Genomic DNA, 13471 nt, shown 5'->3' on the forward strand with positions numbered 1-13471 from the left:
GAAAGGATGCCTAACGATCGATCCGTAAGTCATTGTTGAAGAGGAAAATTAGCTGGGGATCGGGGGATGGTTGTGTTTCCCAGTCGAGAGCGCAGGACATGGATTGCTGGCACTGTCAGTGATACATCCAGAACCTCACCTGGTCTCCAGTTCTAGTTCCACTTTCATCGAGTCTACTGTTCTCGCCCATCCCTCCTTCCCCTCGCCTTGTCTCGTTCATTTCACATATAAAGCATGTGGCATCCCACTCCAACATGAGCTTCGTCCCAGCACCCAAGCTCTCGTGGATAACTCCATTGCTATCATCTCGTTGACCATTCCTTCCTTGACCCATATCGTTTGCCCGTATCTCTGCTTTTGTTCAACTCTACAGAGATTGTCATCCACTGTTAGGTTCCACGCCGCCGAACCGCTATACATGCCACGGACCGACGCCTTCCCCAACTGATACGAGACAAGGTTGCGTTTAGGCTATATACTTGACTAGCCTTGTCTCTGAGCTACAGAGAAACATTCGACTCTTTTATCGACATAATGGCTCCTATGGCAGACCATGTCTCTCCGCACAACCCTCTTCCGTAAGTGCTTGACGTTGTCCAGCCCATACATGGCTGACCTGAAGTAGCGGGGTGCGCGCAATCTCTTCGGAGCCTAGCCCAGTAGATATGACCATGGGAAGGTCCTTGCCTCCACTTCCGCAGAACATGCCTCAGCGGGACGTGTTCAATCCAATTACCAACAGGAACTTCCTGCCTAGCCCACCCAGCACACACGAGGCCTTCTCTGCTAAACCGGTGTTGCCACCTGCTGTCTCTCCTCCATCCCCGGCATACTCTGCGGACTCCTGGTCAGATTCGACTGAGTCGCAGATACCATTCAGGTCGTTACCGGACCCTTCAGTCGCTTCCATCGGCGAGATCATGAGCTTATTATTCCCACCACCAGAGCAGAGGACCCGTAAACGGCCTCTGCAGCAGTGCGGCCGGAAAAGAAAGTTGAGCGCCGCTGGATTTGAGGACGTCATGAGGGAAAAGCATCGCGTTGCCGAAGCAGACCGACGAAAGAACCTGAGTATCCTGGTCCAGGGGTTGGACGACAGGCTGCATGATTTCTTTTTGGAACTGGCCGGGTGGAAATCTTCGAAAAACTCGATGCAGTCCAAGGAGCACATTATAAAAGCCGCCATTATCCTTATTGATTACCAGAAGCTCATCATTAGGGAATTGTTTCGTGGGGGCAACAAACTGCCATGTGATCTGCAAGGCCGCATGCAATGCCAGCGCTTGGTTGCTAGTCTCCAGCAGCAGAACGAGCAACAAAAGCAAGAAATCTTGGATCTGAGAGAGAGAAACAGGGCATTGGAAGAGAAAGTGCGAGCGCTTGAACATCAGTTAAACGCTTCCGGCCACATGTTCTGCTCTCCGAAGGTCGAGCAGTCGAGCCTGCAGCAACTGGCTCCGGTGCCCGATAGTAAACCGAAACTCATGCTGCCTGGCTTGCAAGGGTTCGATAGGGTTGCTGATATCATCCCGGACTCTGCTCGGTTCAACACATCTCCTGCGAAGACGGCTCAGTCTTATTATGGCCTATCATTCCTCAGCCGAACACCCCCATCAACCGGGCCATCCTCTCCTGTATTTCACCAAGACGCGTGCTCGGCGGCTTCACGACCGCTATCTTTCATTCAATCGCCATAACCAAAGGCATGGTGATGACGACAGCCGAATTTTCTTATAATATTGTTTTGACGGCTTTCCTTGGGTAAAATTAGAGCAGGCGGGCGGTTTATCTGAAGCATATCCTTGACTTTCGGCGGTTCTCTGCTGTCATCTGGTCCATTTCTCGGGGATGAAGTTGTTACCCAATTCCCTATGATGAAAGGTCCTGGATCTCACGCCGCAGACATCGACTAGAATAGGCGACAATCTGATCTATTTCCTGTTTTCCAACTTGTATAATACATCTGGCTGTTTGACGCGGAACACTGGACTGCAGTATATCCTTAACTGCTGCACTGGGGCCTAAACCCCTGATGGTGCCCGCCATACAATCAAGAGCATATTTCGGTGTTAATTCCTTCTGTATTTTCCTTTGTTGGGACTCGGGGGTCTGGCGTTATGGATGTGGTTAGGAAATTGGATGAATCTATCTCATCCAAGTGAACAGTGCTGATTATATGTCTTAGCGCTATAGAAATGATGATGACTATAGCCTCTGGCAAAGCCTAGTATGTAGGGTAGATACCTTCAATTGTCGGGCACGTATTAGGTCTTCTAAAGAAAGAACCATACACCTCTGACCTGCAGATTGTCCAGATCCACTTGTCTGGGAAGCCACATTGTTCGTTCATAATAGCTTTGTGGTTGCAAAGGCTGTAGGGAATGAGTAAAATGGAAACCAGAGGTGTAGATTAGGCAGACAAGGGGTTGAAAGCTGACTGAATGACCGGGCAGTGTCTCCATATTGTTCTTCTGTCGAATCAGTGCTAAAGGTCGATGAGCTCGAGACCCTGAATTCTAGAATTAGTTGCCTGAGGCATTAATACCTTATGATACGAGTACCTTACGTCCAAGCTTACGCACTTCACACGATTCAAATCGTTTGTACTCTACGGCAAAAACTGGATGATGTGCTTTTTCGAATGTCCGCGAACTTGACAGGCCGTGCAGCTCTGGATTGTCTTCGTCATGGAAGTTTTGAGGCTATAGAAAGCAACTGGCGATCGACTCTCGGGACGGAGGCTAGTACGGATTGGTACTATGGTTTGGCTGGACTGCGGCTGGTGGGTTTTATCTCACCTCCAGGTGTCAAACATTCAACCGACGACCCCCTTCTCTCTCCCATCGTCTATCGTCTCGTCCACTTCTCAACGCGATTACGACGAGCTGATCAAACCATCTGCTCGTCCGGTATCCTTGCCGAGCCTCGATCCGGTTCTTTCCACTCGTTTGGTTCGTCCCTTTCTCCTCGCGGTCGGTGCTACTGCCCTCCCCCGTACCGAGTTCTTTTTTCGCCCTCCTTCTTCGATCCGTTGCAGGCTTTCTATTCAAAACAGTTCGCATCGTCAACATTATATCTTCTTAATCCATTGATTCTTCATTTCTCGAACCTCCTAAGCCCGTCGACCATTCTCCCTGACTCTGGAGTCACCACCGCTGAACACCCCTATCCTTCACAGCGTGTCCCGACAATCGTGACATTACTGTGCCGGGGACTATCGCGCTCTGCGGACTTTCCAGTGTCTCCTCTTTCCGAATATTACCCACCAAGTTCTCCGAGTTCTACAGCCTCCACGACCTTCTCATATACCGCACACGAGGATGTTACTTCCAAAGGGTGGTGTAACGTGGAAGTCAGCTAGAGCTAGGCTGCCTCCATGGCGAGCGATTCTAGTTCTAGTGACGAGGACACGCTTCTTAATATCTCTGGCCATTACTGGCCTGATTGTTTTATTGTGGCGCGGAATAAGCAGCTCTGCCTCGGAAATGCAAAAGTGAGTTGATCGGGCCTGTCTACAGTTTGAAAGCGGCCGAACATACTAATAGCTTTCGACGCTTAGTTTCTATTGCTATGGGCCCCCTAAAGCACCGATGGATATGAGTCTCAATGAGATTACCGAATGGACCGCTCATGCCCAGACTCCCGTCCTCTTCAACTATCACGAGCCCTACGAAGTGAATTCCAGCTCCATCAAGAACGTCGACCTCAACCCTATCAGATCCACCAACCAGGCCGTCCAGAACCGTGAGCGTGTTCTTATTCTCACTCCGCTGAGGGATGCTTCGTTCCATTTGAACAGATACTTCGACCTCATCTACAAGCTGACGTATCCGCACGAGCTGATTGACCTAGCTTTTCTTGTTGGTGACACCAAGGATGACACCCTGGCAACACTTGCCTCCGAACTTCAGCGGATCCAGGATCAGGGTGACAAGGTCGCTTTCCGGAGCGCCACCATCATCCAGAAGGATTTCGGCACCGACTTCGAGATGAATGTGGAGGACAGACACTCGTTCGCTGCACAGGGACCCCGGCGCAAAGCTATTGGCAGGGCCCGCAACTATCTGCTCTACTCCGCTCTTAAACCCGATCACTCTTGGGTGTACTGGCGGGATGTTGATATTGTCGACAGCCCGGATACCATTTTGGAAGACTTTATCGCCCACGACAAGGATATCCTCGTTCCGAGTATGTGTTATGCCATCTTTATTAGATTAATTAGAATTTACTAACCATCTATAAGACATTTGGTTCCACCGCTACAAGGATGGCGTTGATATCGAGGGTCGCTGTATGTGGTTATCCCTACCTGAAGTTGACTTTTACTGACCCGATATTACAGTTGACTACAACTCCTGGATTGAATCCGATAAAGGGCGGAGACTCCGCGCTACTCTGGACCCTGACACTATCCTGGCGGAAGGCTATAAGGAATACGACACCGGCCGCGAGTATCTTGTTGGAATGGGCGACTGGAGAAATGACAAGGATAAGGAGGTTGAGCTTGACGGTATTGGTGGTGTTAACATTGTCGTCAAAGCCGACGTCCATCGCTCGGGTATGTCTGACTTGTCATTTACAATCGCGGTGGCTCTAACCTTGCTTTCAGGGATCAACTTCCCAGCATATGCTTTCGAAAATCAGGCCGAAACTGAAGGGTTCGCGAGAATGGCCAAACGTGCTGGATACCAGGTCATTGGCTTGCCAAACTACGTTGTCTGGCATATCGATACTGACGAGAAACCCGGGAACCTCGGTGACCGCAAGGCGTACTAAGTCCGATCACCACGATCAATTTCTCGCTGAAAGAGAACTTCTCGATCTTCAAATACTCCTTGTGCAATTGTACATCTGGCGCATTGCGGCTGGTTTCACCACGAGGGCCCTTGCCATCTTACGCAGCTTCTTTTATTAATCATTCTATTTGCGAAAGTTGGCAAACTGCCACCCCGACTCCGGTAATTATTAGCCTTCTTTAACGTTGTGTTCTAGGGTTATGTTTGCTTTTTCTGTTGGCGCTTGGGGTATATGTTCAGCGATCTTGGAGGCTCATAGAGTTGAACGATAATCTTGCTCTGTTTGAGCTCATCTTGTTCGTCAGCGAAGGGCACCATCTCAATGGCCGGGTCTTGGCTCTGAACGCTTTTCTGCTTCGCCAGGTTTGACGTTCTTCGCCCTGCAGTGATGGTATGGATCTCAGTGCAGGCTACAGGTGATCCATCACCGTGCCTTACTGTCTATTTAATAGAGGGCTGCGTCAAATAAATTGGAAAGTAGGAAGCAAAGAGCGAAGGGCATTTGGTGCTTTTCTTTGTACATACATATATAGGCTATGTGTAGTCAATTGACGGTCAAGTGCAACTGTTGAAACCGCGTGGGTTGGCTATGCGATTGGCCCTGTATATCCTGTCGCCTAAGATTGGCTTGGTTGTCGTGGTGTTATTGCCCTCCGTTCTACTCCCTAAGCACTGCAGTGCTACAGCCTCGGACGCCTAGGACTTCGCCGCCTCGGCCATTGCTGACCCATCAAACACCTCCCCGAACCTTCCCCATCCACCATCCCACCATCTTCCCCACCTGCGCTATTGCAACACGATGCTCACTCTCACCCTCACCCGATTTCCCCGCGTCACAAACTCAACAGCAAACCGAGTTCTAGGATCTCTTATTTCTTGCCAGTTTAAACCTCATAGAACGTTCCACTCCTCACCTTATTCTCTCTTTAGAGCCACAAGTAGATTCGCAATGTCTAACGAATTTCTCTGCATTCTCCCCGATAAGCCCGACGCGCAGGCGAAAAGACTTGAGGTCCGATCGTACGTTCTCCTCTCCTCTCCTCTTGTTCACAGTCCAATTGTAACCGGAAATAATGTAGGAAACACCTTGAGGGCGTGAAACCGCTCGTTGAGGCTGGGAAGGTAGTTGTTGGTGGTATGTGCCATCCAACCAACCGAAGTTTTCAGTAGCTAGCTCGCTCAGGGCCACGCTCTTCAGCAAATACCTCTTTTTTTCTTTACTAATATGATTTTCTGCCTGTTTGATTGATGCAGGCGCAATGCTCAACGCGCACCCGTCTGAAGGCGAAACGCCCTCGTTCAAGGGGAGTATGCTCATTGTCCTTGGCGAGAAAGAAGAAGATGCGTGGGAGGTTATCCGGAATGATATCTACACCAAATCGGGGGTTTGGGATCTGGATGCAGCGCAGGTTATTCCGGTATGTCATCTTTTGCGACTGTTCTATGTAGTACTTGGTACTGGATGTGGTTGTTTTGGGCTGAGACTAACGGGTCTGGGTTTTCCACGTGTAGTTCAAGTCTGCCGTTAGGGTTGGAGTGTAAATGGATGTTGGTTATTTGATAGTATAGATCGTATGTACATTGGTATTTATGCTATATATCAAGCTAGTTCATCCACACTACATATTTACCGACTCCTATATAACAGAGATCATGAAATATCAGAGAATACTTACAGCTTAGCCTTGGGCTTCAGCATCGCCTCTGCAACCTTGCGTCGTTGGATCTTGCCGGTTGCCGTCTTGGGAATTTGCTGTACTATCCAGATCTTCAAGGCATTAATGTGAGTAAAGATGCAACAGCCCGGTCAGGGGTAGAAAGATGGCTAGCTTACCTGTTTTGGGGTCTTGAATTTAGCCAGTTTCTCTTGAACCCACGCTTTCAGTTCATCTTCAGTAGCATTCTGACCGCTCTTCAAGACAACCGCGGCCCCTATGTCTTCGCCATAGTGACCAGGGTCAGGAATGGCGAAGCAGACCGCTTCGCCGACGCTGGGGTTTTGCAAAAGCGTGTTGTCCAATTCGATTGGGCTGATTTTTTCTCCGCCCTTGTTGATAAGTTCCTTGATGCGGCCGGTGATGATTACATAGCCGTCAGGGTCCTTCTTGCCTTGGTCACCTGTTCGGAAAAAGCCGTCTTTGGTGAAAGATGACTTGTTGGCAGCTGGGTTGTTGAGGTATCCTTTCGTGACATTCTCTCCTCGAACGCAGATTTCTGCCTCGTGTCCCTGAGGAACTTCGTTTCCGGATTGATCAAGAATTTTAATCTCGACGCCTTGACCAATACCCACGCTACCGGGCTGTCGCTTTGCGGGGGGGAGGGGGTTGCTCGTCATTTGATGAGCCGCTTCCGTCATGGCGTAGGCCTCAAGTACTGGGGCTTTGAGAGTCTTTTCTAGATCCTGGAAAGTTTTTGGTGACAGCGGCGAGGAGCAGGAGCGGATGAAGCGGATTTGAGGGATAGGGTTGGGCAACGGTGACTTGAGCAGAATTTGGTGGATGGTTGGCACGGCGGAGTACCAGTTCGCCTTGTATTCGATAAAGTCCGACCAGAACTGGTGAGCAGAGAACTTGGTGGGTACAATTACTGAACCGCCAGAGGCAAGGGGAGCAAGGAAGGCGGCTAAGAGGCCATGGACGTGAAACAAAGGCATCACCAGGTAAGTCCGATCCTGAGGGGTGAGCTTGTACGTTGCTTGAATGTTCCCTAGAACGGAATTAGTCGTATGTCGGAAGCGATGCTGAGGCGCTCACTCATGGTAGTTGTCAGGTTCTTGTGGGTGAGCGGAACCTATCTCAAGAGTTAGTACAGTTCCCAAACAAAACTCATGCGGAAATAGTGCTCGCATACAGCCTTGGGCCTGCCAGTTGTTCCACTAGTATGCAAGACAAGCGCGATGTCAACGGGCTGAGCGGTCTGGACGCCAATGCCTCCTTTGCCTTTTAGCTTGCCCAGCTCCTTCACATCGAGAACAACCTCCGTTCCGTTCCAGTAGCACTCCGCGATAGCCGCTTGGTACTTTCTACCTGCGCGGACCGCGGGGCCATTCTGAGCATAGGATCCCCGAGGGATAAGAACTAGGGTTGAGCTGAGATCGTCGATATAGAACTCAAACTCGTCCTGCTTGTAGGCAGGGTTTAGCGGAGCAGCGATTGCACGCTGCCACGAAGCTGCTAGAAAGCCAACAATGAATTCGTACGAGTTTATAAGAGCCAGGTTCACCGCGGCACCATGTCCGACACCAAGTTTAGCCAGTTTTTCTTGGAAGCCATATATATGCGAATGCAACTGCTCGTAGGTTACAGTTAAAGCCGGTTTGCCAGGAACGATGACAGCGGCGTTAGCGCCGTCGGGGGAGAATGCTTGAGCCAATGTAGCCATGTTCTGCCAGGTACGAGAAGCAACAGTGAAGGGACGAGAATGAAGTGATAGAAGGTTAAAACGAGCGAGGATTAGGTGTTACATTAATAACCCCAGTCCGGAGTTGGCGTCTACCATATGGAGCAGGTAATCGCCATTCATGGTCTCGTCACCCTCCGATGTATCGGCCGACTTGCCGAAGTTCCCCGTATCCGCTGCGCTGGATTATTAAGCTTGGCGCCAAGTAAGCAAACAAAGCAAACAAAGCCCTCCAACGGCGTCACCAGCGGGAAGAGCTTCGCGGTACGGAGCTTTATTCATACTTTATTTCACCATAATTATTCAACTGCTCTGCGCCTTAATCGCAGTATGACTTCTGATTCGACGCCCACCAAACCGGGCGGCATGCTGTCGCTTTATGCCAATCTGCTAGATCCATCTGCTGACAACTCGCCTGGAACCATTTCTCGTGCCCCAGTCGTTTTCAAGCAAGCCGAAGGGGAAGCTCAATCGGAGGAAGCTGCTGCAAAGAAGCAGGTCAATAATGGTATGCCCTGTCTTCTTATGTTAAGTATGCTGGCGCAAATTACGCTGACTGTTCATTGATCCGCTTATAGCTCTTCGGTTTCAGCCAACGAAACGCCCTCAACTGGCGACCCAGAAACCCAAGCCGAAGCCAACCCTACCGAAAACGGCTGCTGTAGCTCCAGGCGCAGCTCCCGTCAAGTCCACACTTGCGGACTGGGCTGCAACCGAGGACGACGATGTGAACGGCTTCTTCGCGGGGCCTAAGAGACAGCGCGGTGGCCGTAAGAAGCGCAAGAAGAATCGGGAACCGCAGGAATTTGTGCAGAATTGGGATGATATCTACGATCCATCTAGACCGAACATCTACGAGGAATACAAGCACAGCGATGAGCAGATAACGGAAGTGCGAGAGTGGAAAGACCGCCTATATGCACACCGTATGGCCAGGTCGTCGAGTAGGGACTCGTATAGTGACGAAGAATATGGACGCCCAATGAATAGTAAGTCAGGAGCCTTCTATGGCCGGTTGGTGAAGTACTGACTTCATCTCAGGACAATTTGCGCCTCCGAGCAACTTCGCTCCACCTCCCAATCTCAATAACATCCCATCGGCGCCTTCTGAGAATGTCGTTTCTGGAGAGGATGCATTCGCGCGGCGAGCCCAAATGGCGTCGAGTCTAGCTCATAACAATGAACAGGGCTCCTCACCTAAACCGCCGCCACCCCAACAACCGGTTGCTCCGATTGATGCGCCTACTGGTGACGACGCTTATCTACGCCGTCTACAGATGTCCGCTCAGCCCCAACCCTTCCTAACTCCATCAAATCAACTGCACAAGATTCAAACATCGTCCGCAACGATATCGCGCGCACCAGTTCGATATACTCTTCCGCCGGCCCCTGACGATATCCCCGCCTCAGAAGCAGAACTCGAAGAAGTCCTCGCAAAGGAGCAGCCCGTAGAAGAGGAAGCCCAAGATGATGGCCAGCGCTCACTCCGACCAGGCCAGAAAGGGTTTGCTGAGCGACTGTTGGCCAAGTACGGATGGACGAAGGGATCTGGCTTAGGTGCCACCGGTTCAGGCATTGCAAAACCATTACAAGTCCAAGTCGAAAAACGCAAGAAGCGGCCTGACTCAGAGGGTGGAGGCTTTATCACGCCAGCTGGTAGGGGTAAGATTATCGGCGGGGCAAGAAAGCAAGAGGATGTGGGCAAGTTTGGTGCGATGAGTGAAGTTATAATCCTGAAAGGGATGTTAGATGGAATGGACGTGGACGCAGAATTGACAGGCAGCGACGGAGGTGGTCTAATGCAGGAAATAGGGGAAGAATGCTCTGAAAAGGTAACAACTCTACTTCTCCATCTTCGTCTATATCTAACGTTAAGCAGTATGGTCGTGTGGAACGTGTCTATATTTCTCGTGACTCCGGCCCGCCGGTTCCCGTCTTCGTCAAATTCACCAACCAACTGTCCGCTCTTCGGGTAGGTCATTCAATCAAATGAATTGATGCCCAGAGATGTTACCAATATATGCTGACGTGCGAAATTTGTAGGCCGTAAATGCTCTCGAGGGTCGGATCTTCAATGGGAACAAAATCACCGCCCGCTTTTTCGACGCACAGAAATTTGAGCAAGGCACTTACGAGGACTAGTCCATCAGCAGTCGCGAGAGAAGTTGCCGATTACACTCTAAAGGGCGTGGTCAGACTGCACATCGTGTCTTCAGCCCGATTCAGCAACATGTCATTATGCACATAGGCGCGGGCTGCTGGCTTACTTCTTAGAGAGTGCGATAGTCTCATCGTTCGTGTGGTTCCCCTAGAATGTGACCCTGTCAAACACTTCTAGTTCCTCAACAGAGTCTTCGCTATGCGCGCCAGACAAGTAAAATTTGTCGGTTCGCACCAAGGGCTCGCACTCAAAGCTCTCCATTATGGGAGAGAAGCCGTACGGCGTCTTTCGCGGTAGGGTCTTTGCAAATGTCGCTTTCATCTTGCAGGAAGCACAGGCACCGAACACGGGAAGCGACAAGGTTTCCAGGCTAACGCAGTCGTAATTGCATCGAAGGGCGACGTTGCAGCATATTGTGATGGTGGAGGCGTGGTCTTGGTGGTTGCAAAGGGCATGGTACCAGGAAATGCGGTGGCACATATCGGTGGTCCTCTATGCCTTCGAATAGTTTATCTGTCGTTCGGATGTTTTGGGTTCGGTATTTCAACAGGTGACCAACAATGGCCTTGGAATAGGAATGGACAAGGTGAGGTGGCCGGGTACTGTTTAAATATACCGCTCTCTAGACCTTTCACAGGATAAACAATAAACAGCTGTGGGGATGTTTGCCGGAAATGTGTGGTTGCTATCCATGCTCAAAGGTTCACTGAGCGCAGCATTGGAATGTATGATCTACTTCTGAGCACGGGGTTCTTTGTTCAGAGCTCCTGACCGCATCAAAGCTGAGATGGTCTGCCATAACACCAATAAAGGGATGCTTCAGGGCAGCGCACAATGAATGTCATGAAGATTATGTTCAAAACAGCAGAACGCAAGTACTGTAAAGACACATCATAAGATGGATAGTAAGATATATACTTTCACGTGACTTTAGTGGTGAGAGTCGATTAAGTCCAGTGCATGAAGTTTTCGCCTCAGGCCGCGATTCCAAGGTTGCTCAGCTCACTTAAACCCATCATCACCTCTATTATCTCAGCTTTGTTTGCAAATAATACTGTAACGTTGGGAGCGTCTTGTCTATACTGTCTCTAATCTTGGCCAATACTTGCCTTCCAACTTCTCCGCATTTTCAAAACCATCATCTCCATCTATTCAACAGTTCACCTCTCCAACACCACCGAATCACTTCAAAACCATTTCGCTTCCTACCCCCCCCGCGCTTCGTCTTTTTTGCAACGTTCAGCGTTTGTCCTCTTCCGCGTTGTCATATCACACCATCCGGATATAGCATCGCCTTCGTCCTACCTTTTTCGAGGTGCCTATATTTGCGCGCATCGCCGCTCGCAATCCATCGACTAGCCTACTACTCTTATCGCACCGCAACCATGTCGCTCTGCTTGAATCGTCTGACTGAGGAAAGGTAAGCTGAGTAACTCCTTCTACCAGCAAGTATATACTCTGTTCAGTCCCCGCAGTGAGTCGAGCTGAGCTGACAGACACACTCGCGCACAGGAAGCAATGGCGAAAAGATCATCCTTTCGCCTTTTATGCCAAGCCTCATCGTACGGCCCAGGGTGTTTTGGATATGAAACGATGGGAATGTGGCATTCCCGGGAAAAAAGGGACAATCTGGGAAGGCGGACTTTTCAAATTGGACGTCACTTTTCCTGATGGTGCGTGGCAACTCTATATAAAAGCCCAAAGCGAAGTTGTTGACTGACTGTTCTCTTTCATAGAGTACCCTACCAAGCCTCCCAAATGTATGTTCCTTTTCTCCCGCTCAGACTCACAAATATATTTCACAAGAATATCGCAGGTCTTCAAATTGGAGACCGCTTGCTTAAAAGCTCATGCTGCTGTGTTGTTCTGGGCTAACATTATGTCATTATGAACAGGCAAGTTCGTGCCAGCTCTGTTTCACCCCAACGTCTACCCGTCTGGGACTGTTTGTCTGTCAATCTTGAATGAAGACGAAGCGTGGAAGCCGGCAATCACAATTAAACAAATCCTTCTTGGTATTCAAGACTTGCTCGACGACCCAAATCCCGAGTCTCCAGCGCAGGCGGAAGCATATAATATGTACAAGAAAGACCGGGCTGCTTATGAGAAGCGAGTGAAGCAGGTTGTCAAGGAAAATCCTGCTTTATAAGTTGAGCTACTCAATGACGATCTACCTTTCTATAGAACTCGTCATTTTTCTATCCTGACCCTTCTTGCATTTCGACTCACCGAATCCTCGGCGGATATGGCGCCAAAGCGACTTATTCTACGTGGGGCGTGCATTGTGATTGAGAGACGAGAGTCATGCGTCTTGCGCCGAGAACTTTCTGTCCTGAACGGAACGGGAGTGGCTGGAGTTGGAGTTGCTCTCTGTGCATCCAGACCGATTGGACATTAAACATTGGTATGAAGAGGCGGCTTCCCATTAGTTTTCTTTTTCCTTTCTTTTACAGCGAGCATGGCGTCTCGACGACACGAACACAGCAGAGCAACGAGGTAACGGCGGCGTTATTCATTTTTACTTTTTTTTTTTTTTTATTTATTTTTTGCCTTTTCGTGAAGTGCATAGGTGAGGAATTTTCTTTATCGCATAATTCGAGATATCCGCATATACCGCGTACATCCGTTTCAATTGCATTTTCTATGGTCATTCGCTTACTAGTAGGAGATCCTTTACCCCTAGGGATGATTCGGTGGAGATGGAACGCGGAGAAAAGAGGCAAAGTATGGGGGTCAGAACTTACTTTCTGGTCATGAGTACCTTCGTTTGCGTCTATTGAGGGTTTTTTTTCAGATGCCGAGGTGTCCCCGTTGTCGCATTGACCAGTAGTAGACGGAACTTATTGAGTGCAAGGCGGAGGATCGCCTTACCTTGTTCACCGGCCTGGATCCGTAAGGTAACAAAAGCAAATATAACTCAGTAAGCGCCATGGTCGAGAGTCGGCTAACTGTGTAGTAAACCTACATCGTAAGTGTTTAAGGGAACCTTTTTTGAATTTCTGAAGGATAAGATAAGTCTGAGTTTCCTTAGCTGGTCCTTAGCGCGGCCGATTGCCGGCCAATGACGCCGCTGGGAATGTAGCGGTTATCTTATCGAGATGAGTCAGTTTTGTCA

General features: G+C 49.7%; 7 protein-coding genes across 7 annotated transcripts; 5 read left to right on the forward strand and 2 right to left on the reverse strand.

Moving 5' to 3' along the window:
• The first annotated feature begins 45 nt into the window (after positions 1-45).
• On the forward strand, positions 46-2353 carry BDW70DRAFT_132215 (putative HLH DNA binding domain protein). Its single transcript, XM_073736125.1, has 3 exons — positions 46-578; positions 626-2168; positions 2245-2353. The coding sequence occupies exons 1-2, from the start codon at positions 535-537 to the stop codon at positions 1695-1697; spliced, it is 1116 nt and encodes a 371-aa protein (XP_073598038.1). The 5' UTR covers positions 46-534; the 3' UTR covers positions 1698-2168; positions 2245-2353.
• Positions 2354-3206: 853 nt separating this feature from the next.
• BDW70DRAFT_16469 (ANP1/MMN9/VAN1 family protein) lies at positions 3207-5058 on the forward strand. The gene is made up of 5 exons (XM_073741528.1): positions 3207-3493; positions 3560-4188; positions 4244-4291; positions 4343-4558; positions 4610-5058. Exons 1-5 carry the CDS (start codon positions 3321-3323, stop codon positions 4774-4776), a joined length of 1233 nt encoding a protein of 410 aa, XP_073598039.1. The 5' UTR covers positions 3207-3320; the 3' UTR covers positions 4777-5058.
• A 485-nt stretch (positions 5059-5543) lies between these two features.
• Positions 5544-6377, forward strand: BDW70DRAFT_132218 (uncharacterized protein). Its single transcript, XM_073736126.1, has 4 exons — positions 5544-5816; positions 5876-5931; positions 6051-6214; positions 6309-6377. The coding sequence occupies exons 1-4, from the start codon at positions 5596-5598 to the stop codon at positions 6336-6338; spliced, it is 471 nt and encodes a 156-aa protein (XP_073598040.1). The 5' UTR covers positions 5544-5595; the 3' UTR covers positions 6339-6377.
• A 4-nt stretch (positions 6378-6381) lies between these two features.
• BDW70DRAFT_16478 (acyl--CoA ligase) lies at positions 6382-8312 on the reverse strand. The gene is made up of 4 exons (XM_073741553.1): positions 7647-8312; positions 7550-7586; positions 6631-7502; positions 6382-6564 (listed from the first exon to the last, which is right to left on the reverse strand). The coding sequence occupies exons 1-4, from the start codon at positions 8175-8177 to the stop codon at positions 6469-6471; spliced, it is 1536 nt and encodes a 511-aa protein (XP_073598041.1). The 5' UTR covers positions 8178-8312; the 3' UTR covers positions 6382-6468.
• Positions 8313-8502: 190 nt separating this feature from the next.
• Positions 8503-10420, forward strand: BDW70DRAFT_16509 (putative G-patch DNA repair protein (Drt111)). Its single transcript, XM_073741645.1, has 5 exons — positions 8503-8703; positions 8774-9184; positions 9237-10027; positions 10075-10167; positions 10239-10420. Exons 1-5 carry the CDS (start codon positions 8526-8528, stop codon positions 10335-10337), a joined length of 1572 nt encoding a protein of 523 aa, XP_073598042.1. The 5' UTR covers positions 8503-8525; the 3' UTR covers positions 10338-10420.
• BDW70DRAFT_132225 (uncharacterized protein) lies at positions 10085-11217 on the reverse strand. Its single transcript, XM_073736127.1, has 2 exons — positions 10463-11217; positions 10085-10392 (listed from the first exon to the last, which is right to left on the reverse strand). The coding sequence occupies exon 1, from the start codon at positions 10834-10836 to the stop codon at positions 10504-10506; it is 333 nt and encodes a 110-aa protein (XP_073598043.1). The 5' UTR covers positions 10837-11217; the 3' UTR covers positions 10085-10392; positions 10463-10503.
• Positions 11218-11377: 160 nt separating this feature from the next.
• Positions 11378-12864, forward strand: BDW70DRAFT_132228 (E2 SUMO-conjugating protein UBC9). Its single transcript, XM_073736128.1, has 4 exons — positions 11378-11776; positions 11869-12029; positions 12093-12116; positions 12252-12864. The coding sequence occupies exons 1-4, from the start codon at positions 11742-11744 to the stop codon at positions 12503-12505; spliced, it is 474 nt and encodes a 157-aa protein (XP_073598044.1). The 5' UTR covers positions 11378-11741; the 3' UTR covers positions 12506-12864.
• Positions 12865-13471: the final 607 nt, after the last annotated feature.

Source organism: Aspergillus foveolatus (assembly GCF_047715535.1).
Source record: "Aspergillus foveolatus strain CBS 279.81 unplaced genomic scaffold BDW70scaffold_12, whole genome shotgun sequence".
Classification (NCBI taxonomy): Eukaryota; Fungi; Ascomycota; class Eurotiomycetes; order Eurotiales; family Aspergillaceae; genus Aspergillus; species Aspergillus foveolatus.